Source organism: Ovis aries, chromosome 26 (assembly GCF_016772045.2).
Source record: "Ovis aries strain OAR_USU_Benz2616 breed Rambouillet chromosome 26, ARS-UI_Ramb_v3.0, whole genome shotgun sequence".
Classification (NCBI taxonomy): Eukaryota; Metazoa; Chordata; class Mammalia; order Artiodactyla; family Bovidae; genus Ovis; species Ovis aries.
Genome location: NC_056079.1, coordinates 2,515,570 through 2,541,554, shown reverse-complemented (window position 1 = coordinate 2,541,554; position 25,985 = coordinate 2,515,570). Strand labels below are relative to the sequence as shown.

Genomic DNA, 25,985 nt, shown 5'->3' with positions numbered 1-25,985 from the left:
AGCTCTCAGGAAGCCAGCGGCCAGGTGTCAGAGTCAGGGCCAGTCCTCGTGTTTCCCACTCCTTCAGCAAGTGACGTCCCGCCAGCCGCAGTGTCCTGCCAAGCTCTGCTCTCTGCTGTGTAATCTGTTCTTTTCATTTCCAAACATCCAGCTGTAACATTAGACACTGGGAAAGGGTCAGTGCCCCCTCCACCCCAGATGGACCGCTGCTCCCTGCCTCCCACCCTGGAGAATTGCTGGTCCAATGGGAAGACCCTAGGAAGGAGAAGGTTGGCTGTGCCCTCAGCCACCCCTGTTCCCCTCTACTCCCTCCCAAGTCTTTCCTGACAGGATGAATCCCATAATTGTATATTTTCTTATGGTATGTTTTTTTCTTAATTTTATTATGGTAACATGAGATTTACTCTCTCATGTTTTCCTTTCAATCATTGTTTAAAATGAGCCATTAGGATTCTGTAAAATTTAGTGCATGATTCGGCACCTTGGGGCTTCCCACATGCCATAGTGGTGAAGAACCTGCCTGTCAATGCAGGAGACGTGAGAGATGCGGGTTTGATCCCTGGATTGGGAAGACCCCCTGGAGGAGGGCATGGAAACCCACTCCAGTATCCTTTCCTGGAGAATCCCATGGACAGAGGAACCTGGTGACTGCGGTCCATGGGGTAGCAAGAGTCAGAGACAACTTAGCGCTCACACAATGCAGCGTCATTAACTGTTGGCTGATCTGATCTTTAGAACTTGGGCGTCATGAATGTCTGCCTTCCCCCCACCCCTTGCCCATCTCCTGGCAACCCCCATCTGCTCTCTGCTTCTCTAAGTTTGTCTCTTGGTTGCTTCCTGTCCATGGGACCGTGAAGTATTTGTCCTTTTGCAACAGACTTGTTCCGCTTCCATGTCCTAAGGGTCCGTCCATGTTGTTGCAAGTAGCACAATTTCCTTCCTTTTTAGAGGGCTGAATAGTATTCTATCATATGTATATACGACATTGCTTATTCACTGGTGGACGTGGAGCTTGTTTCCGTAAGTTGGCTATTGCAAGTAATACCCTTAACATACATGGGGGTGCAGATGTCTCCAGGGGAGGGATTTCATTTCCTTCAGATAAACACTCAGAAGTAAACTGCTGGATCATGTGGTAGTTCTGTTTTTAATTTTGCGTTTTAATCACCATGGTCACATTATAAGTAATCCTTTATATAGCAGCTCTTCTCACTAGAGTCTGAGGTCCTTAAGGACAGGCGCAAGTTCTTAGTCATCTCATTATCACAGGCACGGTAATCTGGGTACTTAGTTAAATTCAGTGCCTGAATATCACTCTGTCCTCATAAAACGCCAGTTCTCCATGGGCCCTGTTTCCCTACCTGTGATGGGAATCTGAGGTGGTCCTCGGGGTTGATTTGAGGAGGCATGTAAATGTGTCAGTTCTTCCTGAGCCATTTCTCAGAGTCTGCAAAAGACATTATCAATTCCCGCATCAGCAGAAACTCTCTGGACTCATCTTAGTCCTGTTTCCAAGGAGACGTCGTGGCTTTGTGCTGCAGACACCGATGGTTGTGCTGTGTGTCTCGCCTCTAGCTGTCCCGAGGACCAGCGACACCCAGTGCAGCTCTGTCCCCGAGCCCAGGTATGGGAGGAGAATCGGTTCGGAGTTCTCGGCAGGGTCCATCGTCCGCTTCGAGTGTAACCCGGGCTACCTGCTCCAGGGCTCCACAGCCATCCGCTGCCAGTCTGTGCCCAACGCTCTGGCTCAGTGGAATGACACGATCCCCAGCTGCGTGGGTAAGTGTGTGTCCCCACGGTGCGATGACTGGCACAGGGTCCACAGTCCCAGTTCACAGAGACACTAAGGACTCTCTTCAGTCCACGTAAGTGGACTCTTGCTCCAGACCTGTTTAAAGGGCAAATTATTTTATCAGAAATAATTGAGTAGCAGCCAAATCCTGAAAATTACTGTGTTTCATGAAACAAGTCATCAGATTAACGCGTATGAAACGTGTTTTCCTTTTCAATGCTTATTAAGTATGCCATCACAAGCCATGGGTATTCAACATAATTTCATTTGGGGGAAAAATCATTATAATGTTGATTTGTTGCATGACTTGTGTAATGCCCTTTTAATAAATTGGTGCTGATGAAGATCTGAGAAATAATAGGTTAATGCATCGCAAATAACAAAGACATTGTTGGTGATACTTTATTTGCTTCATTTTGTGTAAGGACCTCCAGGGCAATCATGATTAGCACTTGAATTCATTTGTGCCTTTTAAGCGTCTCTTCTCTCTGGATTTGCTCACAAATCCCATTAGTATCAGTTGGAGCTGCCTGTCTGCGTATGGAAGAGAAAACTCCACAGAACTTCTTAGCTTGTAGTAGAGGCAATTACTCTAAACAGAGTTCACTTCAGAGAGGCTGGTGTTGGGTACAGTGTCTAAGACTTAGCAGCATAGCAGATGGTCATCTATGGTATTGATCATTTAAAAGAAAACAGACTAAGTCTGACCTTGGCTACAAATGCCTTTTCAAGTGTCATAGTCCATGTAAAACATCCCTTAATAGCTGATCACACAGCAAAGGAGCGCAGAATACAGAATTAGTGTTCTTCACTGTACTTTATTTATACTAAATGTGGGTTTGGCTTTCAGTCCCCTGCAGTGGCAATTTCACTCAGCGGAGAGGTACCATTTTATCCCCCGGCTACCCTGAACCTTATGGCAACAATTTAAACTGCGTATGGAAGATCATTGTTACAGAAGGGTCAGGAATCCAGGTATGTTCGCAAAGCCCAGAGACTCCTGAGAAACAGAGCTCTGCCCACAGGCTGTTCCCGTCTTTGTTTCCCTCTTTTTGTATTGGTTATTCTAAATATGCAAACCGTAACCTGTTTCTCTTTTCTTACCATTGCTACCAAGTGTTTCTAATCATGTGCCTACATTTGAAATTAAAGTGATAGACTTTTAGAATAAAATCTATCAAAAGTGCCATTTGTGGAAATTTTGTGGATGTCATTTCCATGGTTTATTTTCTTTGGTTTTGCCTTTCTCTCACATGTATATTTTTAATGTCATGAAAACTCCATTGGGCTAGTCTAATTTTTAAAATGTATTTATTTTTAATTGAAGGATCATTGCTTTACAATATTGTGCTGGCTTCTGGCACAGATCAACATGAATCTGCTATTGGAATACATACGTCCCCTGTCTCTTGAACCTCCCTCCCACCTTCCACCCACCCCACCCTTCTAGATAGTTACAAAGCCCCAATTTGAGCTCCCTGAGTCATACAGCAAATTCCCATTGGCTATCTATTTTACATATACATTATGTATATGTTTCCATTCTGTTTTCAGTCTGATTTTATTAAGTGAAGGACAAATATTGGCTTGTTTGATAGATTCAAGTGATCAGCTTTGCCACGGAGCAGAACTGGGACTCTCTGGAGATTTATGACGGTGGTGACGCGAGTGCGCCGAGGCTGGGGAGCTTTTCAGGTGAGGTGACCCTGTCCCCGAGTTTCTGTGAATCCGAGTCATCACACCATGACAGACTGCAGAACTCTCAGTGCCGACCTCTCCCTGGGAGACTCTTCTCTGTGCTAACAATTTTCTCTAGTGTTGGGAGGCTAGGAAGGAGAGCACCAGGCCCCGGAGTGAAGGAAAATGCACCGTCCCCTGCAAGCAGTAGGCTGATGGGTGGTGGGCCCCACACTGGGGAGAACTGGGTTATTACCCTATGGATGCAACAGGGTGTTTTCACTGAAGTCAATTTTGTGTGGGGGTGGTTTGGACAACGAACTTTGGGTTGGCTGACTTCCTTTTCTCTTGCACTTGTTAGAAGTATTTGATGGAGTTGGGGACCAAGCACTGAGGTCAGGGAGCAAGGCGGCTGGGGTCCAGATGGAAGGTTGGGGGCAGACGTGGAAACTGAGAACCAAAGTAAACGTATGGAGCATGGGGACAGGGTCTCTCGTGACTGGGCAGGGATTTAGATACGCAGGGATGAGAAAGCTGGCGTGGAGCTGGTGGTGATGGATTTGAACTAAAGACACTGGTGTGAACTCATGGTCTTCGTACATACAGCTGTGCATGCCTGTCTAGTCACTAAGTCATGTCCAAGTCTTTGCAGCCCCATGGACTGTCGCCTGCCAGGCTCCTCTGTCCATGGAATTTCCCCAAGCAAGCATTCTGGACTGGGTGGCCATCTCCTCCTCCAGGGGATCTTCCCAATCCAGGGATCGAACCCACATCTCCTGCATTTGCAGGCAAGTTTTTTACCCCTGAGCCACTTGAGAAGCCCTATGGACAACTGTACAGCCATAGACGTAGAAATATGTGTGTGTGTGTACGTATCTCCCACCTCTGTATCCTGTGAGGTGTAAAACAATAACCCCTCAGCAAGGAGTTACCTACCTAGTACCCAATTGGGTGTTTCTGAAATCACTTGAAGTACCATTCTCCATTAAAGTGGCTTCTTGGAGAGCCACTGACTCTGAAGCTCTGGGAGAGAAAACATGCATGATGAGCCGCTTTGCACAGAAGAGAAATATGTGGATCCATGCTGATATGCGTAGATACGTGCATGAGTGTAAGGAGTAAGAGAGCCTTCCCAAACTATAATAAATCTAAACTAACAAATCGGAAGGAGATGGAATTAGAGCTGCCGCTGGTGGGCATTAGGACATACACGATCCACGTGGGGAGGTCAGTGGAGGCTGAAGTTGGCATATGAGGTTGATGAGGACAGACAGCCACAGTCTCCGTGCACCCCCTCACCTTGTCCTCACGCACTTGCTGCAAAGAAGGAATGAAGTCATTGACAGTGAGAAGCCTGGCCGACACCACCTTCCTAAGGCAATCATGTCAAGACTTCCAGGAATGGGACAAGGTATGCACTGGAATACTGATAAGCCTGCTCTCAAAATAAGCAAACAGGGGGACAGAAAGGCTATATTTGACTTAGAATTGCACTTGCTGTGGTGTAAATCCTCCCGTGCATGCACACTAAGTCGCTTCAGTCTGTCCATGGCATTTCCTAGGCAAGAATACTGGAGTGGGAGGCCATGTCCTCATCCAGGGAATCTTCCAGACCCAGGGATCGAACCTGCATCTCTTACGTCTCCTGCATTAGAGGCAGGTTCTTGATCACTAACACAACCAGGGAAGCCAGTAAGCCCTTCTCCACCCGGGCTGATTTCAGACAGCCAGCATGATGTCACTAAAGCTGAGTTTGGGAGGAACTGCCCTGAAGTAGAGTCTGGAAGCCTCTGAGTCAAATCCCTCACACCTCAGAGTGGGCAAACAGAGTAGCCTCGGGAGAATACCCTCTTCGTGAATCACAGCCTTGTTGTGGCAAGGGGGCTCAAGTAACTCAAAGAAGCTATGAGCCATGCTCTGCTGGGCCACCCACGATGAACTGGTCATAGTGAAGATTTCTGACAAAATGTGGTCCACTAGAGAAGGAGATGGCAACCCACCCCAGTGTTCTTGCCTGGAGAATCCTATGAACTGGAGAATCCTAGTGTGAAAAGGCAAAAACATATGATACCAGAAGATGAGTAACTCAATGGACATGAATTTTGCAAACTCCAGGAGACAGTGAAGGACAAGGGAAGCTGATGTGCTGTAGTTCATGGGGTCACAGAGAGTAGAACCTGATTTAGTGACTAAACAACAGTGGGAGAATACAGCATCATATTTTGATATTTTTGCCAAAAATGTATCACCACCTGAATCTAGTCATGAAGAACATCAGACATTCTCTTCGGAGGTTATGTTGCTTTATAAAAAGTATTTTTTTTTTTTCAAAATGTGTTCATCTATTTTTGGAGAGCTCATTTTCAAGTTTGCCTGCACCTAGACTTATAGTAGGGCCAACACATGATTTGCTACTGTACACCACCCCTGTATGTTTTGTTTTTTAACTGCTCCCAATCTTTTGTATGGGAGATGATGCTGTGAAAGTGCTGCATTCAATATGCCAGCAAATTTGGAAAACTCAGCAGTGGCCACAGGACTGGAAAAGGTCAGTTTTCATTCCAATCCCAAAGAAAGGCAATGCAAAAGAATGCTCAAACTACCACACAATTGCACTCACCTCACATGCTAGTAAAGTAATGCTCAAAATTCTCCAAGCCAGGCTTCAGCAGTATGTGAACCATGAACTTCCTGATGTTCAAGCTGGTTTTAGAAAAGGCAGAGGAACCAGAGATCAAATTGCCAACATCCGCTGGATCATGGAAAGAGCAAGAGAGTTCCAGAAAAACATCTATTTCTGCTTTATTGACTATGCCAAAGCCTTTGACTGTGTGGATCACAATAAACTATGGAAAATTCTGAGAGAGATGGGAATACCAGACCACCTAACCTGCCTCTTGAGAAATCTGTATGCAGGTCAGGAAGCAACAGTTAGAACTGGACATGGAACAACTGGTTCCAAATAGGAAAAGGAGTATGTTAAGGCTGTATATTGTCACCCTGCTTATTTAACTTCTATGCAGAGTACATCGTGAGAAATGCTGGACTGGAAGAAACACAAGCTGGAATCAAGATTGCCGGGAGAAATATCAATAACCTCAGATATGCAGATGACACCACCCTTATGGCAGAAAGTTAAGAGGAGCTAAAAAGCCTCTTGATGAAAGTGAAAGAGGAGAGTGAAAAAGTTGACTTAAAGCTCAACATTCAGAAAATGAAGATCATGGCATCTGGTCCCATCACTCCATGGGAAACAGATGGGGAAACAGTAGAAACAGTGTCAGACTTTATTTTGGGGGGCTCCAAAATCACTGCAGATGGTGACTGCAGCCATGAAATTAAAAGACGTTTACTCCTTGGAAGAAGAGTTATGACCAAACTAGATAGTATATTCAAAAGCAGAGACATTACTTTGCCGACTAAGGTCCGTCTAGTCAGGCTATGGTTTTTCCAGTAGTCTTGTATGGATGTGAGAGTTGGTCTGTGAAGAAGGCTGAGCGCCGAAGAATTGATGCGTTTTGAACTGTGGTGTTGGAGAAGACTCTTGAGAGTCCCTTGGACTGCAAGGAGATCCAAGCAGTCCATTCTGAAGGAGATCAACCCTGGGATATCTTTGGAAGGAATGATGCTAAAGCTGAAACTCCAATACTTTGGCCACCTCATGTGAAGAGTTGACTCATTGGAAAGACCCTGATTCTGGGAGGGATTAGGGGCAGGAGGAGAAGGGGATGACAGAGGATGAGATGGCTGGATGGTATCACTGACTCGATGGACGTGAGTCTGAGTGAACTCCTGGAGTTGGTGATGGACAGGAAGGCCTGGCGTGCTGTGATTCATGGAGTCGCAAAGAGTCGGACACGACTGAGCGACTGAACTGAACTGAATCTTTTGTAATCTCATTTTCTGAACTTATGTCTGAGTATAGTCTCAGCTTAAATATATAAATAATATATTAATATATAATAATACATATTCATTAATATATATTAATGTATAATACTAAAAGCATGAGAATCTCCTATGTAAACAATGACAAAAAAATCCTTTGTAGTGTGCATTTGATTAACTTATAAAACTTTAAAATATTACATGAGCAATTTTTATTAGTTTTATATACTATAATTTGTAAAAAAATTTAAATTCTAATTTTCTAAAATAAAAAATGATTTTGAAAAATATTCTGCACTCAAAAAGTGACTCATATCTTTCAAAAGTATTGAGTTCATGAAAGGGAAAGGAAGACTAAGAAATTTTTACAGACAAAAAAAAAAAAACCTTACAAAACTAAAGGGACACAATCATAGATGGAAAAGCTGTTATTGGCAGATTGTGGAAATTCCAGTGATTTCTGTGGGATATAAAGTCCTGCTGCCTCTATGTTAGTGTTCTTTTTTTTAAATGAACACCTCTGTTTTAAGAAATGCACACTAAATATTTATTAAAAATATGTCACAATGTCTGCAACTTGCTGACAAAGGGTTTAGTTGCTCAGTTGTGTCCGACTCTTTGCGACCCCATGGACTGTAGCCTGCCAGGCTCCTCTGTCCTTGGCATTAGGTTGTCATTCCCTTCTCCAGGAGGTTTTCCAGACCCAGGGAGCAAGCCTGGTCTTCTGCATTGCAGCTGTATTCTTTACCGACTGAACTTACCAGGGAAGCCAAACGGTTTAGAATAAAATAACTTTACACATATCTGTATTGTGGATAGAGATCACTTCACATGTATATCTCTATGTGGACAGAGCTAGATATCATTATTCTGTAATATGTGGCAAGATAGTGTGTATATGGGAGGTTTTTTTTGTACCATATTTTCAATTTTAAGTTAAATGCTACTTAAAATATTTCAAAAAGAGTTCTTTATAAACTTTATATGGAAGAAATGACATATCAGCCATCAAGTCTGAATACATTTTAAAATGTAATACATGTTTACACTTTTTTGTTCCCGTGATAATTTCAATATATTTAAAAAGGAGAATCTGAACCCATTTTAAAAGTTAGCTGTTGACTAAAAGCAAAGAAGAATGAGTAGTTGCTAGAGGTACACATTTCCAGAGAAACGATTGACTGACTTCTTGAATAAATTCAGGTTTTTGATTTTCTGTCTGGATAGCCATGTGTATGTAGGACTTATATTGTAAGCTATTTGAAATCATTTCTGGAAGTAGACAGGTGATAAATTATAAATGGACACGATAGAGCAAAAGTCATACCAATCTGTCGCTGACAAGCAGGATTAAGGGAGAGTAAATACCAGTGGCTGGAGCAGCGTCTGCCGGGCCTGGAGCACAGTCGCTCAGCTTCCCACACGTGTGGTTCTATCTAGGTCAGTGAAGCAGTGCCATCAAAGGCATTCTGCCTGTGGCAACAGTTTTTCAAAAATCCCTGAGCTGCGTTTTGAACCAGGGGAATACGCTTCTTCTGTGCGTCCATTCTGAGCAGAGTCTCAAGCGGACGCCGCTGCAGGGGGCGGACAGTGGTCAGGGAAGGTGCGCATAGCATATGCGCCCGGGGCGCCGAGACCCAGCATCTGTTTAGGAAAACAAATGATTATATTTAGAAGTACGGAAGTACAGACCGGACCGTCCTTGCTGCAATTAATAGTGATGTTTAGAGGGGCCGTGATGATCCACTAAGCCCTTTCATACACACAGTGCCTGTCTGACTCACACACAAGAACTGGACTGTTATTTTGACTTCACAGAATTGGAACATCTTCAAATGTTTTCAGTAACAGGACTGATTTATGTCACAGTCAGCAGTAGAAGTGAGTTTTCCGACTGCACTGCAACATAGTCAGGAAAGACAAGAAGTCAGAAGTGTATGTTGAGAACGTGTGTGTGAAAATGACTTGGCTGAGGGCTGAAGGCGATTAAACACACTGACTATCTGAAATCATAGATAAAACCAGGCAGAAAGTTATACAAATGCTGTAACAAGAACTTACTTTTTGGATTAGTTAGATCATCGCAATAACATTACATTAGCTTTGTACTTTCTGTAGGCATCACCCAAAATATACAGAAATAAAAGACGAATGAGAGGACAGCAAGCATCACACAATTTGAACGAATGTGGATTAAAACTGGAGTTTCTGTTGGGTGTTTCCCTCTTGTCTTGATGTGGGGGTGGGTCGAGCTGGCCCAGCGAGCAGGTGCAGGCAGCGCCCTGACCTTCAGACCCCCTTTCCTCCTCCTCGCAAGTCCATCCCCACGTGCCCACGTGTGCCCTGTTTACTGTTGAGCAGACAGCACGCTGCTTCTGGTACAGCCTAGATGGAGAAAAGGTGATCCTCAGGCAGAAGACTTTCTCAAACAGGCAAGGTCACCCCACCTTGCAGGTTTCCCCCATCTGCACTGTTAACTATTAATTAGTTTCAAAGAATGATCTCTTTAAATGTGTCTGCTGGCCATAGGGATAGGCTTATGTTTTCCCTCTCCTCTCCATGACTCAGTTTCTTAAAAGTCTGTCTCTCTATCTATCTTAATCCATCAAACCAAGTTTGAGTAACAAAGGGGTTGAATCTGCAGTCATTTTCTGTTTATCATTCAGCAAACACAGTGTCTTATAGTGAATTGTATACTCACAAGTTTAGGTCTGAAAAGACTCTGCCTCCCACAGACAACCCCACCTGGATAGTCAGGGAAAATGGTTTGAGGCACTGGCCCCAGATCTCAAGTGGGAAATTTGTCTTCCAAAGAACGTACACATCTGTGGGCATACACATGCGTGTACACACACACAGTCATTAGGAGTGTACCTGGTATTTTCTTTTGTCTTCCATTTTTACCCTGTTCTTCTTCCAAAACAGTCAGGTAATACTTTGTATACTGACTAGCCAACAACGCAGCCCGTATACATATTACTAGTCCCAGCACATTGTCAGACTGAGGGTGAACTTCTGTAAACCCAAAGAGTTTCTGAAAGACTACATGCTAATCCAAGGTTAATGAGATGTCCTTAATCTATTTTTAGGACGCAGTTCTTACCTGGGGTCATTGGTTTGCTTACAGCTGCTTGAGGGTCCTAGAATTGTTTGAGTAGAAAGTGAAGGGCAACTGGGGATCTTGCCCTTGCAACATTGTTCATCTGTCTTGGATAATTACCAGCTTATTTCCGTATTTTGTTATGGGGATGACCCACAGAAATGTTATGGGGAGGGAGGTGGGAAGGGGGTTCATGTTTGGGAACGCATGTAAGAATTAAAGATTTTAAAATTAAAAAAATAAAAAACTAAATAAAAGAATCGTATTTATACTATGCGTGTCTATAATGTATAATATTTACACATTAGCATCCTCACCATCCATGGATTTGCCTGCACCATGGGGAGGAGTTTTACCCGAGGAGTAGCTCCTTCACACACTGGAAATGTGTATTCGTTCAGAAAATGACTTGGATACAGTAGAATATCAAGCATGTGCCCCTTGGGAAACAAGGGACTTAGGCTAGCTTGTTGCTTTCCCATATTATGATGCGTTCTGGTAACGCATTCTAAACTTCTGGCTGAAGGGCATGTCCTCAGGACCCTGCAGCACCACGGCCCTGGTTCCACCCTCATCCTTAGCATCTCTAAATTTCCCTACTTGTCAGTTGCTACAATGCAGGCTAGAACATTTTCATTAAAGGAAGCATTATATAAAATAAACCTGCATTTTCCTTTCCTTGTATGTTTCATTGAAATTGTTTGCAGATTTCAGAGGGAACATTATTCCGTATGAATCACAAAGGGATAAAGAAGAGAATATATGATCAAAAACAACCTCTTCTGAATAACATATTACATCAGATATCAGGTGGCCAAAGTATTGCAGCTTCAGCTTCAGCATCAGTCCTCCCAATGAATATTCAGGGTTGGTTTCCTTTAGGATGGACTGGTTTGATCTTCTTGCAGCCCAAGGGACTCTCTAGAGTCTTCAACACCAGAATTTGAAAGCATCAAATGTTCAGAACTCTTCCTTCTGTATGTCCAGCTCTCACATCTGTACATGACTCCCCATAGCCTTGACTACGTGGACGTTTGTCAGCAAGTGCTGTCTTTGCTATTTAACGCACTTGTTTAGGTTTGTCATAGCTTCCTGCCAAGAAGGAGTCACCTTCTAATTTCACGGCTCTAGTCACCCTCTGCAGTGATTTTAGAGTCCAAGAAGAGGAAAGTTGCCATTGATTCCACCTTTTGCCATGAAGTGGTGGGACTAGATGCCATGATCTTAGGTTGTTTTTTTGTTTTGTTTTCTTTTTTAATATTGAGTTTTAAGCCAGCCTTTTCACTTTCCTCCTTCACCCTCATCAAGAGGCTGTTTAGTTCCTCTTCATCTTCTGCCATTAGAGTGGTATCATCCACTGTCTGAGGTTTTTTATATTTCCCCCTGCAATCTTGATTCCAGCTTGTGCTTCATCTAGTCTGTAGTCTGGCATTTCACATGATATACTCTGCATATAAGTTAAATAAGCTAGGTGACAATACACAGCCTTGATGCACTCTTTCCCAGTTTTGAACCAGTCCACTGTTCCATGTCCAGTTCTATTGCTTTTTGACCTGCATACAGGTTTCTCAGGAGACAGATAAAATAGCCTGGTATTTCCATCTCTCCAAGAGTTTTCCACAGTTATGATCCACACAGTCAAAGGCTTTAGCATAGTCAATGAAACAGAGGTAGATGTTTTTCTGGAATTCCCTTGCTTTCTCTGGGATACAGCAAATGTTGGCAATTTGATCTCTGGTTCTTCTACCTTTTCTAAACCCACTGAAACATGTGGAAGTTCTCGGTTCACATGATGCTGAAGCCTAGCTTGGAGGATTATTAGCATAACCTTACTAGCATAGGAGATGAGTGCAATTGTCTAGTGGTTTGAACATTCTTTAGTACTGCTCTTGTTGGGAATTGGGATGAGGATTGACTTTTTCCAGTCTTGTGCCCGCTGCTGGGTCTTCCAAATTTCCTGACATACTGAGTGCAGCACTTTTATCAATTCATCTTTTAGGATTTGAAATAGCTGTGCTGAAATTCCACCACCTCCACTAGCTTTATTGGCAACAGTGCTTCCTAAGGCTCACACTTCACACTCCAAAATGTCTGGCTCTGAGTGAGAGACAATACCATCGTGGTTATCTGGGTCATTAAAATCTTTGTTGTACAATTTTTCTGTGTATTCTTTCCTCCTATTCTTGATCTCTTCTGCTTCTATTAGGTCTTTACCATTTCTGTCCTTTATTGTGTCCATCTTTGGATGAAATGTTCCTTTGATATTTCCTATTTTCTTGAAGAGATCTATAGTCTTACCCTTTCTGTTGTTTTCCTCTTTTTTTTTTTTTGCATTGTTCATCGAAGAAGGCCTTCTCGTCTCTCCTTGTTATTCTCTGGAACTCTGCATTTAGTTGGGCATACCTTTCCCTTTCTCCTTTGCTTTCACTTATCTTCTTTCCTCCACTATTTGTAAAGCCTCCTCAGACAAACACTTTGCCTTCTTGCATTTCTTTTTTGGTGGATGGTTTTATCCACTGCCTCCTGTACAATATGACATACCTCTGGAGGAGGGAATGGCAAACCACTCCGTATATTAGCTGTGAGAACGCTACGAACTGTATAAAAAGGCAAAAAGATATGACACCGAAAGATGAGCCCCCAGGTCAGAAGGTGTCCGATGTGCTACTGGGAAAGAGCAGAGGACAACTACTAACAGCTCCAGAAAGAACGAAGCGGCCGGGCCAAAGCAGAAACGATGCTCGGCTGCGGATCTGTCTGGTGATGAAAGCAAAATCTGATGCTGTAAACAACAGTTTCGCATAGGAACCTGGAATGTTAGGTCCATGAATCAAGGTAAATTGGACATGGTCAAGCAGGAGATGGCAAGAGTAAACATGGACATCTTAGCAATCAGTGAACTAAAATCGATGAGAATGGGTGGATTTAATTCAGATGACTATTGTATCTACTACTGTGGGCAAGAATCCCATAGAAGAAATGGATAGCCCTCACAATCAACAAGAGCGCACAATGCTATCCTTGGGTACAGACTCAAAACGACAGAATGACCTCGGTCCATTTCCAAGGCAAACCATTCAACATCACAGTAATCCAAGTCTATGCCCCCACCACTGATGCCAAAGAAGCTGAAATTGATCAGTTCTGTGAAGACCTAGAAAACCTCCTAAGACTAATACCAAAAAATGATTTTCCATTCATCATAGGGGATTAGAATGCAAAAGTAGGAAGTCAAGAGATACCTGGAGTAACAGGCATTTTTGACCTTAGGGTACAAAATAAAGCAGGGCGAAGGCTAACAGAATTCTGCCAAAAGAATACACTGGTCATAGCAAACACCCTTTTTTAACAACAGAGGAGACAGCTTTACACATAGACATCACCAAATGGTCAATACTGAAATCAGATCGATTACATTCTTTGTAAATGAAAATGGAGAAGCTGTATACAGTCAGCTAAAACAAGACGTGGAGCTGACTGTGGCTCAGATCATCTGCTCATATCTAAATTCAGTCTTAAACTAAAGAAAGTGGGGAAAACCACTTGGCCAGTTAGGTACAGGTTAAATCAAATCCCCTATATTATGTGGTGGAGATGATGAATAGATTCAAAGGATTGGATCTTGTAAACAGACTGCCTGAAGAGCAATGGACAGAAGTCCATAATATTGTACAGGAGGCAAGGAATAAAACCATCCCAAAGTGAAAAAAAGGAAAGGGAACTTCTTACCATGCCTGGAAAAAGAGAATAGCTCAAACTGTAATGATCAAAGCCAATACTTGGATTAAATATGTGACGATCAGATAAGCTAAGGGGATCTGTACACCGAAACAAATGTCCTCAGTGTTTTCTTTTTTGTGGAAATATAATTGACTGACAGTATGGTGTTTGCTTTAGTGTACAGCAAAGTGATTCTCTTGAATAATGTGTATTTTTCCAGATTATTTTCTATCATAGGTTACTATAAGTTACTGCATATAGTTCCCTGTGCTGAATAGTATATCAGTATATCATTGTTGTTTGTCTATGTTATACATGAATGTGTATCTGCTAATCTCAGACTCCTAATTTATCACTTCCTGCCTCCCTTTCTACTTTGGGAAATTTGAATTTATTCTCTGTGTCTGTTCGTCTGTTTCTGTTTTGTAATTAGATTCATTTGTATTATGCTTTAGATGGCACATATAAGTGATATCATGTATATCCTTCTCTGACTTACAGCACTTAGTGTGATATTCTTATGATTTTGTAATGAGAGAAGTGAACACATCCCTGATATTAAAGCCCAGCTTGCATTACTTCCTGCAGGTACCACGGTGCCAGCGCTGCTCAACAGCACGTCCAACCAACTCTACCTGCACTTCCAGTCAGACATCAGCGTGGCCGCTGCTGGCTTCCACCTGGAGTACAAAAGTAAGCTCCCCTGTCTCTGCATCTGGCTTTCCCTGTGACACTGAGTGATTTTCTTAAAGGGGAAATGGATCCCTGCCTTTATTACACAGTTAAATTTTGTTCTAAAGTTATGTTTAGAAGTTCCATGTAGTTGGGTGTTACAAAACCAATCTCTATGAACTATATTGTTATTACACTCATTAATATTGATATAATATTTTGTTACATAATTATATCATAATACTATATCATTATTTGAACTGTATCTTATTGTATAACATAATTATATTATGAAAAGATAAATTTATAGGGAAATGAAGAAATTAGGATATGGAATAATTTGATAAAACATTGGCTTTGCTTTCAGGCTGTTTGTGTTAAAAAGAAAAAAAGTACAAAATACCCATTTGTAATATTGCTAGTTTTTCTTGTGAGTGGTAGAAAATACTCAGATAAGGATCTAAAAATGTAGAAGTCATAATTTCCAAATAGATTATGGTCATAAGCTCTTTCTACTTCTAGTCTCAGAGGCTGTTAGAATGGGACCAGCAGAGAGCCGCCCCTTCAGTGCCTATATTTGTGTGTTATTCATTTTAATTGGAAGAAGGTAACGCAAAGGAGATGTTAACCTTTTAAAAAATGGATGTGAGACTGAGTTAATAGTCTGATAAATGGGATGGCAAAGGTCAGACTCACAAATCCACTTTGACGTTTGATTATGCAGGTAAACCTTGTAAAAGCAAAATCAGAATTTCCAATGAGAGTGAAGTTTATTTTAGAATGTGTTTTCAAGCACTAAAAATGCTTAATGTTGATATTCATCTCATTTAATAAGCAGTTGCAAATAATCAAATACATGGATAAGCTTTAATAAGTGATCCTTTGAATTGAGATAAACAGTTTGCTGGGATGTAAATGCATGCATGTATTTGAATGGCCAGATTTCCAGCTGATGATAAATATTCTGAACCAGACACAAACCACAGGGCTGTTTTGCATTCCGGTTGAATTTCCTTACTTATTACCAGCATTTGTATGCAAGTTTATTTCAATTTGTTTGAATGGGACTGCATTAGTGACAGCATAAAGTGATACTGTGGATGTTATTTATGTAGAATATGTCTGGAAAAATCACTACTTTGATACATATGGTGAACATCTGTAGATAGGAAACTATAAACATTATTTATAATAGTGTCAGTAAATTCACTAATATTTTTAGCAGCATTAGATTTGATCAATGTGCCCATCTCTTCCTCTCAAAGTGATCTTGTGGCTTCTGACTCTTCATTCACTCCTTATAGAAAGAGGAGCTACTGAAATAATTAGTCTATAATTACCGTGAAATATTATCCATGACTCACACATACCTCAGCTCCAACAATATGTTAATAGTAATCACCTGCATTTCACCTTATTCTCAATTAAATTCATTAAAAGAAAGATGAATGTATTGCTTACTGAAATTAATCTTGTTCAAGGATCTAAGGCCTTGTTTCATTACTTAATCTATTAATTTTTTTACTTGGCCACACAGAATGCTACGTTTTCATCTGTGAGTTTCTTTACTGAGTCATTGTTTTCGGACACTGATAGTATTCTGAGGATCATGCCATTATCTTCTGTGTGTTTCGAGGCAGACATTTCTCTGTTCTAACTCTGTGTGTCAGTGTAAAATTTGGATTATGCAAAGTGTTTGTAGAATTAATCTTATCAAGGTGAACACCAAACAAATAAGGATTGTTGAAGTAAGTTGTCAAAAATTGTCTAATATTCATAACCTTCTAACATTTTTTTTTTTTTGCTCTCTGGCCCTTTCTTTTTAATTTTGTTTTAAATTTTATGCTGGTGTATATAGCTGATTAGCAATGCTGTGATAGTTTCAGGTGGACAGCAAAGGGACCTAGTGATATATATCCATTAACAGATTTTTACATCTACCTTAAAGTGTTTATTTCCAGTCTGCACATCTTTCAATTCAGATTTTTCACTAAAATATATACCCATGAAATAAGAGTTAAAAACAGCAACAAGCTCTGTTCCTGGTCTTGCAATAAACATGTTACAGCTATTTAATCAATTCTCCTCAAAATAACTCCATTTTTGAGGTACGCTTAGGTTTTAAAAGGGCTTTTCTGTGGCTTAGATGGTAAAGAATCTGCCTGCAATGCAGGAGACCTGGGTTAGGGAGATCCCCTGGAGAAGGACATGGCTACTCACCCCAGTGTTCTTGCCTGGAAAATCCCATGGACAGAGGAGCCTGGTGGGCCACAGCCCATGGGATCTTAAAGAGTCAGTCATGACTGAGCGAGTAACACTAGGCCTTTAAGGAGAAGAAACAGAGTCACTCATGCGTTTAGCCTGCTCGGGTCAGAGTCAGACTGCTAATAACTTATAGAAGGAACACATGTAGACACAGATGTGTTTCATCACAAATGAGCACCTGCCCGAGAATCACTACCGTCCAATCAGAAAGAGCACACAGACCACCCTTCTGTACTAAGGGAGACACCACCTGTCGCTAGTAGCTGAATCGTGTGCGGAAGAGAAAGGGGCCTGGGACTCTGGAGATGCAGTTGGTTGGATCCTAAAACCTGAGCTGTTACAGCAAGTCCACCCCTGCTTCATCTGAGTTTCTCGCATGAAAGTGAAGGCCGGATGCTGTTAATTAGGTGCGTGTGTGCATGTCGCTTTAGTCGCGTCGACTCTTTGAAACGCTATGAACTATAGCCCACCAGGCTCTTCTATCCATGGGATTCTCCAGGCAAGAATCATGGAGCAGGTTGCCATTTCCTTCTCTAGGGGATCTTCCCAACCCACAGATCGAACCCAAGTCTCCTGCGGCCCCTGCAGTGCGGGCAGATTCTTTAGCACTGAGCCAACAGAGAAGCCCCCTGTTAATCATAAGAGTCCATAATTCCAAATGAACACTGACAGGGATTTTTCAAACAAAAAGCAAACACTTTTATTGGGAAGAGGACAAATAAGGTTAAACACCCAAACCCTGATGGAATGTTGCTATTGATACTATTTGTATTTTATTGATTTTTCCCTCTTTTTCTGATAGTGTTTTGTTTAATTGAATCTTTTATTGAAGTTCCAATTTACCTCCACTATGGTCTTATTAGAGGAAAGCCTTAAAAACGTTAAGGTTCTCTCTAGACAAGTTTAAAATATATTCTTTAATATAACACATCTTACCTTCAAATAATATGGTTTCACCTTGTGTCTAGTGAAACTTACAAACTTGTGCTTCTAGTTTCTTCTATCCATCATTCATGTTATCGTTGTTTTACATTTTATCTTTGCATATTATAAAGCCTACAAATATTTTTCTACTTTTTGCTTTAAATATTGATCTTTCATAGTGAATAAAATAAGAAAATAAAGGTTTTCAATTTATCTTATTTTTAGCATCTATGGAGCTCTTTATTTCTTTGAGTGAATCCAAGTTTCCATTTAATTATTTTTCTGTCTAAAGAACTTCCTTCAATCCTTCTTATAGGGCAGGTCTGCTGACAATGAATTTTCCCAGCTATTGTTTTTCTGAGAAAGCCATCATTTTACCTTCATTTTTTGAAAGATATTTTGGCTGGGTTTGGAAATCTGGGTCAGAAGTTATTTTTCAGTATGTTAAAAAATAGGGCTTTCCTGGTGGCTAAATGGTAAAGAATCTGCCTACCAGTGCAGAGACAAAGGTTCAATCCCTATATCAGGAAGATCCCTTGAAGGAGAAAATAGCAACCATTCCAGTATTCTTGTTGGGAGAATTCCATGGACAGAGGAGCCTGGTGGGCTACAGTCCACGGGGTCACAAAGAGGCAGACGCAACTTAGCACATGACACGCTCGCACACGTAAAATACGCCACATCATTGTCTTCTCATTGTTTAGTTTGTGATGAGGAGTAAGCTGTGATTCTTTTGGCAGTGTATTCGTCCCTGTTTTCTGGCTTCCTTTACAAATTTCTCTTTATCTTTTATTTTCATCAGCTAGATGTGTGCACACTTGATATTCATCCTGTTCAGCGACTCTTGCATACTTGGATCTAAGGTTTAATGTCTTCCATTATAATATTCATGAAAAAGTCTTGACCATTATCGTGACAAATATTTCCTTCCCCCATTCTCTTTTCCTTTTTTTTGGGGGGGGGGACTCCATTCACATGTCTATTGGACATGTTGATATTTTATCACAATTCTTGGATGCAGTTCTGTTTTATTCACACTCTCTGTGTTCTAGTTTTGGTAGTTGCTATTAACCTTTGATTCTCTGAGTCTTTCCTTGGCTATGTTAAGTCTGCTAATGAGTCCACTGAAATAATTCTTCATCTCAGACATTGTGTTTTCCCCCTTGAATTTCCACTTGCCAGTTTCTTATCATTATTCTCTCTGTCATAATTTCTCCATCTCTTCATGAATGCTATCTTGTCCACTAGATGTTTTAACATATTTTTACATTTGATATATCTGTCCATTATTCCACTATACGACTATGCAAAGTCTTACTACTTTATCTCTAGACAAAGTGGTTTTTTTAAATCCTTTATTAAAGATGGGCACCATGGGTAGAACCCTACCTTATTGTTGTTCAGTTGCTAAGTCGTGTCTGACTCTTTGTGATTCCATGGGTTGCAGCACAACAGACTCCTCCGTCATTGACTGTCTCCTTGACTCTGCTCAAACACATGTCCATTGACTCAGTGATGCCATCAATATTTGTGCTAGGAATGGGCGCCACTTAGGTTAGCCTGTTGAATCAGGAGTTTCCGTGGGTTTGCGCTCTCTTGTTGCTATGGTTACTTTCAGAGCATCAGATCCCTCAGTGGTGAGCTGCAACTGCCAAGTCCTAGTTGGAGGCTTTTTCTCAGTCATTATTCCAACCTTAGCTATCAATCTTCCCTAAATGCCTTTTCCAAAGAGATGGTATCCTTCTAGACTTCTGTATCTCCCCAGTAGTAGATGCTGTTGCTTGTTACTCCACATTAAGCTTACACTGGTGTCAAGGTAGTTCTCTCCCAGCCAGAGTCAGACCCTGAGAGTCTGTGCATGGTGGGATAGGGTGTTCTCAGCAATCTTGCCCACCCTCCTGAGGTGGTAAGTTTCTACATATGGCTGGTATTTGAAGAGAATTTTCTGACTGTCCCCTAGTGTCAGAAGACCATGGTCTTGGTACTGACAGAGGATTCTCCTGCTACACCCCAGATGTAGAGTTTCTCTACATACCTTTCTCCAAGATGCAGTGCCTCTCTTCTTGTGCCCTGGAGAGAACAGGCTTTTGCTACTGAAAGTGGTTTAACTTTCTTTCCTAAAAGAGAAATATTCGGGGAAATGCATGGGATTCCATGCCCCTCTCCACAGAAACAATGATATTTGGTGGTGATGAGAGGTGATAAGGGAGAGGCTGATTCCAGGCTCTACCAGGCCCCCAGTGTTTCTCTTAATTACTCGGCAGAGGTGCAAGGACAGAAGGGCAGAACCTCCCTCTGTCTGGGACCCTGAGCAGCCGGAGACCCATGCTGCGCACTGGCCATTACTAAGATGTTAGCTAATCTATCCTTGCCTATGGGAGTCGGTCCTTTCTCTCCTGTGATCCATCATGGTGACAGTGACATTCATGTGCCCTGCCTCCCCTTGGAGGCATTAATCCTTGGGAACTGATGTCACCTGGGTACCTGAAACCTCAGCTCCCCGATGAGTTCAACAATGGCTATGATTTGTAGTTTAAATTTTCTCACTATTAAAGTGGACTTGAGATTTTATTTTACATATTTCTATATCCAAGGTAGAAAGGGAAGCCTTTTGTGGGTGTTAAAATTGCTCTACTTCAAGGATAGATGAATACTAAAATTATATTTAGATTGACCATGAAGAAGCTTTTCTAGAATGACCAATTTTAAACAAAATCATCTATCTATAAGTATAATCTGTCTATCTAATACATATTCATTATCCTTTCTTGTTTAACAACAAAAACCAAAACATACCTGCTAATGGCACATAGTCAAGGCTGTGGTTTTTCCAGTGGTCATGGATGGATGTGAGAGTTGGACTGTGAAGAAAGCTGAGCGCCGAAGAATTGATGCTTTTGAACTGTGGTGTTGGAAAAGACCCTTGAGAGTCTCTTGGACTGCAAGGAGATCTAACCAGTCCATCCTAAAGGAGATCAGTGCTAAGTGTTCATTGAAAGGACTGATGTTGAAGCTGAAACTCCAATACTTTGGCTACCTGACGTGAAGAGCTGACTCATTTGCAAAGACCCTGATGCTGAGAAAGATTGAAGGCAGGAAGAGAAAGAGACGACAGAGGATGAGATGGTTGGATGGCATCACCGACTCAGTGGACAAGATTTGGGTAAACTCTGGGAGTTGGTGATGGAGAGGAGGCCTGGCGTGCTGTGGTCCATGGGGTCGCAAAGAGTTGGACACGACTGAGCGACTGGACTGAACTGAGCCAAATGGCATATAAAGACACACACATACTCCTACAGTCTCAGAAACTAAGCATATAATACACATAACTTTAAGTTAGTAAAATAGGTTTCTTCATAGCTGTGAAAAAGTACAGAGGTATTTACTGATAAATGATATAGAATTAAATTTAATATATATTTACATTAAAAATATATTATTAGAATAAGTTCATCTAGTTGAGAATTACTATCCATTGAAGATTGCTTGAATTAGAAACTGTTTATCCTGATTTGTGCGTATGGCAGTGCTTGTTGAATGATCATGCTTCACATTACTAACACCTTGTTTATTAAATTAGACCCAGTACTGTGACTGAGCTTACTCACCGCTCTATCTTGCTAAGTTGGAAGATAATTTCTGGGTCCACAGGGAACCATATAAGACTTGATCTAGTGGCACCTATGCCAAGTTAATGTCATAAACCCAATGAGTGTATTTGACCTCCAGTGAGGGGCCACTGCAATTATTCAAGCCTATTTAGTGCTAATATGTGGTGCTGAGTCTAAACAGCACCAAAATAATTCTATTTATGAATTATTTTCATAATAATTTCTTTTCTTTATGTACTAGCTTTCTCAAAAGACCTTCTTCCTCTCATGTTCATTATTGGGAAACCCATTGGAGTTAACAAAATAGTTTTGGAGTCTATGAGATATGACATTTGACCCCTGGAAGGCAAGTGAAATAGAGAAGCTACTGTGCAGTGTGAATTTCAAATGTCCTACAGAGCCGAAAAGTTAGCTATTCTTTAAACAGTAGTGCAACAGAGGAAGTGTTCCGATGTGGAAGCCAATCTCCCGTGTCCCAGACTAAGGCCCTTTGATACAGGACAGTATGCAGATGGGTCGGACCCTGGAACAGCTAAGCTGCGGTCATGGCAGCCTCATGTGATAGAGAAAAAGAGACAGTAGTATTGTAGTAGTGCATTTATTCTGAAAAGAGATGGGAGTTTGGAATTAGTGATTTGTAGTTATTATGAAAAAACAAAAATTCAGAGAAGAGTAAGTATAACGACTCCTCCTTTGTTTGAAATGAGTGCTTATCCTTAACGAGGTAGAGTCAAATGGAGATTTTTTTCACATTTCGGCATGCTTGCAAGTTAACAGTATTAATGGTTATTAGTTAAAATGATGATTATAAAATAAATATAAAATATTTTATTATCATATTAGTTCAGACAAATTTTTTCTCAAGTAAAAATTGACCTAGAACTAACTGTAACATAGTACTCTTTGAGGTACAAGTTCAAACTGTATTATGCATGATTAAGTCCTTCTCATGTGTATCTAGATACTTAGTAGTTATATGTATAGTAAAAATTAATATTATATATCATGACTTTGATGCTGGGAGGGATTGGGGGCAGGAGGAGAAGAGGACGACAGAGGATGAGATGGCTGGATGGCATCACTCACTCGATGGAAGCGAGTCTGAGTGAACTCCGGGAGTTGGTGATGGACAGGGAGGCCTGGCGTGCTGCGATTCATGGGGTCGGAAAGAGTCGGACACGACTGAGTGACTGAACTGAACTGAACTGATCATGATTTTATAACATCTCACTCAAAGTGTACATACCTAGATGAATGAAAAATAAGACTGTCAAGATTTTTATAAAAAGATACTCTGTCTGTTCTTTAGAATACTCAAGATAAAAATATGTAATGTACAACACAGAAATTATTAAAAGAAAAAATTTTAAAAGACAACCAAACAAAGAGAAACACGTAAATATATTAGCCAGTGAGATTAAAGTAATTGCTATTGTTAGGCACTAAATTTAGCTTCAGATTTATGGCAATAAAAGCAAAAGAAGAAATAGAATTTAATTATCATTTTAAAAAGAAACAGTAATTAAAAGAGATCAGTTCCTTCTTTGTTGTATATTCTATAAAGTACTTATAGTTTACAACTGAAGTTGTCTTCAAAAAAAGATTTTCTGTAAAATTCAGGAGTGAACTTTACATGACCATTAGGTATCAACTTCTGATATAATGCTGAGAACATTGTATGCTGTGCTGTGTTTGCTAAGTCACTTCAACCATGTCCGACTCTTTGCGACCTTGTGGACTGTCACCCACCAGACTTTTCTGTCCATGGGATTCTCCAGGCAAGAATACTGGAGTGGGCTGTCATATAGTAAACTGCATTGATTTCTGGGTCAACAAAATATCATCACTAAAGCTATGTTTATAATGCATGTTCTTTTAAAATACTTTCCTCCTGTTTGTAGTGATCAAGTAAGCAGTGCATTCATTTCCTTTGTGAACTCATTTCAGAACTGGCACTCAAAAGGAAATATCTAATGATTAAAATTTCTGGAAAATGCCTTAAGTTTTAGAAATGAAAAGTACTTCACATTTTTAGCAAGATGAATAGTTGAATATTGACAGCTTGAAGTAGCCCTTTATGATTACAATAACCCTCACATATACCTGCAAATTGTTAATATTAATACATTTAAAAATTTGTTTAAACACAAAAAATTTTGTTTTGGGGTTTAGCTGATTATAATAATACATATTTTAATGGCACTTCTAAATACTACGTTAAAAATACTAATAAGGTTTCTCAACTTGGTAAGTGTAAATAAACGTCACAGTCCAATGACGCATTGCACAAGATGACACCTCATATGTCCCAGGGCGCATCTATGAGTATTTCATTCTGTGCACCCAGAGGTGACAGCTCTGTACCTCCACCAGAGTGGGTGTCCAGTAAGCCATGCCCATTCAGTCGTGTAATAAGTTGATCTTCTTAATCATATCAGTTTAAGCCCATTTTTGTATTTAACTGTATGTCAATCATTTGTTGATCTATATATTCTGACACCCTCTCAACTCCCACCTCCTATTAAAATGGATATCATTAGCACCAACTGACAACTCATGTCTTCTTTATCTCCTACCACGGTCCCTGCACCAAGAACCACGGGTAAGTTTAAAGTCTTGCATATCCTGACTTCTAACACTCCAGACAGCTCCAGAGCCCCTTTTGATAACATGAGGTCTCTCTTACAAGACTATTTTAGGCATTCAATAGTAACAGACCTTTGTTGGGTGACAGGAGAATCCTAACTTTATTTGAGGTTGAAAGTAACACACACAAAAATCTGGTAACTGATTAAAACGTTCCTACTAACAGTGATATTTTGGCATTTTACCAAGCATCACATTTAAGTGAAAGATGTGATTTAATTACTTAATCCCTGGGGTATTTAGTTAAATGTCTTCTAAAATAAAGGGATCGAAATTCAGTTTTCCAGTTGTCCTTGGATATGTCTTTAGAATTTCAGGTATTAACAGATTTGGGAAGGAAAGGGTAGAGTGTACAAAACTGAAGCTTAATCTTAAGTTCTACTGACCATCACCTACTGTCCCCACACTGATTTCAGAGGTGGGTCTCATCATTAACTCTATTTATCAGCTAGTCTCTGGTTTCTGTTGAGAGAATCATCAATCATTAGACAAATTCTGCTGCTACTTGTTCAGACCGTGACTCAGAGTGTTGCCCACATGAAAAGGGGTTTGGTTTCAAATTGTTATTGTCGTTCAGTCTCTAAATCACGTCTGACTCTTCACAACCCCATAGACTGCAGAATGCCAGGTTTCCTTGTCCTTCACTATTTCCTAGAGTTTGCTCAAACTCAGGTCCATTGAACAGTGAGGCTATATAACTATCTTATCCTCTGTCATGCCCTTCTCCTCCTGCCCTCAATCTTTCCCAACATCAGGATCTTTTCCAGTGAGTCAGCTCTATGCATAAGGTGGCCAAAGTGTTGGAGCTGCAGCTTCAGCATCACTCCTTCCAATGACTATTCAGGATTGATTTCCTTTAAGATTGACTGATTTGATCTCCTTGCAGTCCAAGGGTCTCTCAAGAGTCTTCTGCTCAGAACCACAGTTATAAAGCATCAATTCTTCAACACTCAGCCTTCTTTATGGTCCAACTTTCAGATCTATACATGACTACTGGAAAAACTACAGCTTTGACTACATGGACTGTTAACAAAGTGATGTCTCTGCTTTTTAATGTGCTATGTATGTTTCTTGTAACTTTCCTTCCAAGGAGCAAGCATCTTTTAATTTCATGGCTGCTGTCAGTGTCCACAGTGATTTTGGAACTCAAGTTGTCATTTGGTGCATACCCCCAGTTGTGTCTCATTTGAGACTATTTTTGTGTTTGATTGTTTTCTATTTTGAATGGTTTTCATAGAGTGTCCACATTTGCTGTGATTTCATCTCCTTTTGATGATAATTTTCCGCCTTCCCTATTCTTGTCTCCCTAAAATAAATGGTGAGTGTCACTGCATTCATCCCCAGTTGTTGGAGCATCTCCTGTATACCTGCTCTGTCCTCCAACCTCTGTAGATGGTGTCATGGGGCAACCAGGTATGGTCTCAGCTCATGCAGAACATACATTTTAGTTATGGGAGCATAATATACAAGAAAGCACTGTGATGGTTGTAGATTGTGTTCAGAACCTTGACACGAACAGAGTTCTTAGGTACAAAGTAACTGCAATGCTCTTAGACCGAAAATATTTATTGAAGGAAGAATGAGACAATACCCAACATTCAGTCACAAAAAAACTTACAGAAACATACTGCAGCCAAAGGAAACTGTCAGTGGGCACCCCAGGTGGAAAGCACTTGTTATGCTCCTGAAG

The 25,985-nt window shown here is 40.8% G+C and overlaps 1 protein-coding gene across 1 annotated transcript in view; it reads left to right on the top strand.

The window, feature by feature from the left end:
* CSMD1 (CUB and Sushi multiple domains 1) overlaps positions 1-25,985 on the top strand; it is a 2,070,567-nt gene that overhangs the window by 1,830,804 nt on the left and 213,778 nt on the right. The window contains exons 34-37 of the mRNA XM_042241416.1: positions 1,576-1,779; positions 2,643-2,767; positions 3,391-3,487; positions 14,766-14,870. Of these exons, the coding sequence (XP_042097350.1) occupies positions 1,576-1,779; positions 2,643-2,767; positions 3,391-3,487; positions 14,766-14,870 (531 nt within the window). The remainder of the gene's footprint in view (positions 1-1,575; positions 1,780-2,642; positions 2,768-3,390; positions 3,488-14,765; positions 14,871-25,985) is intronic.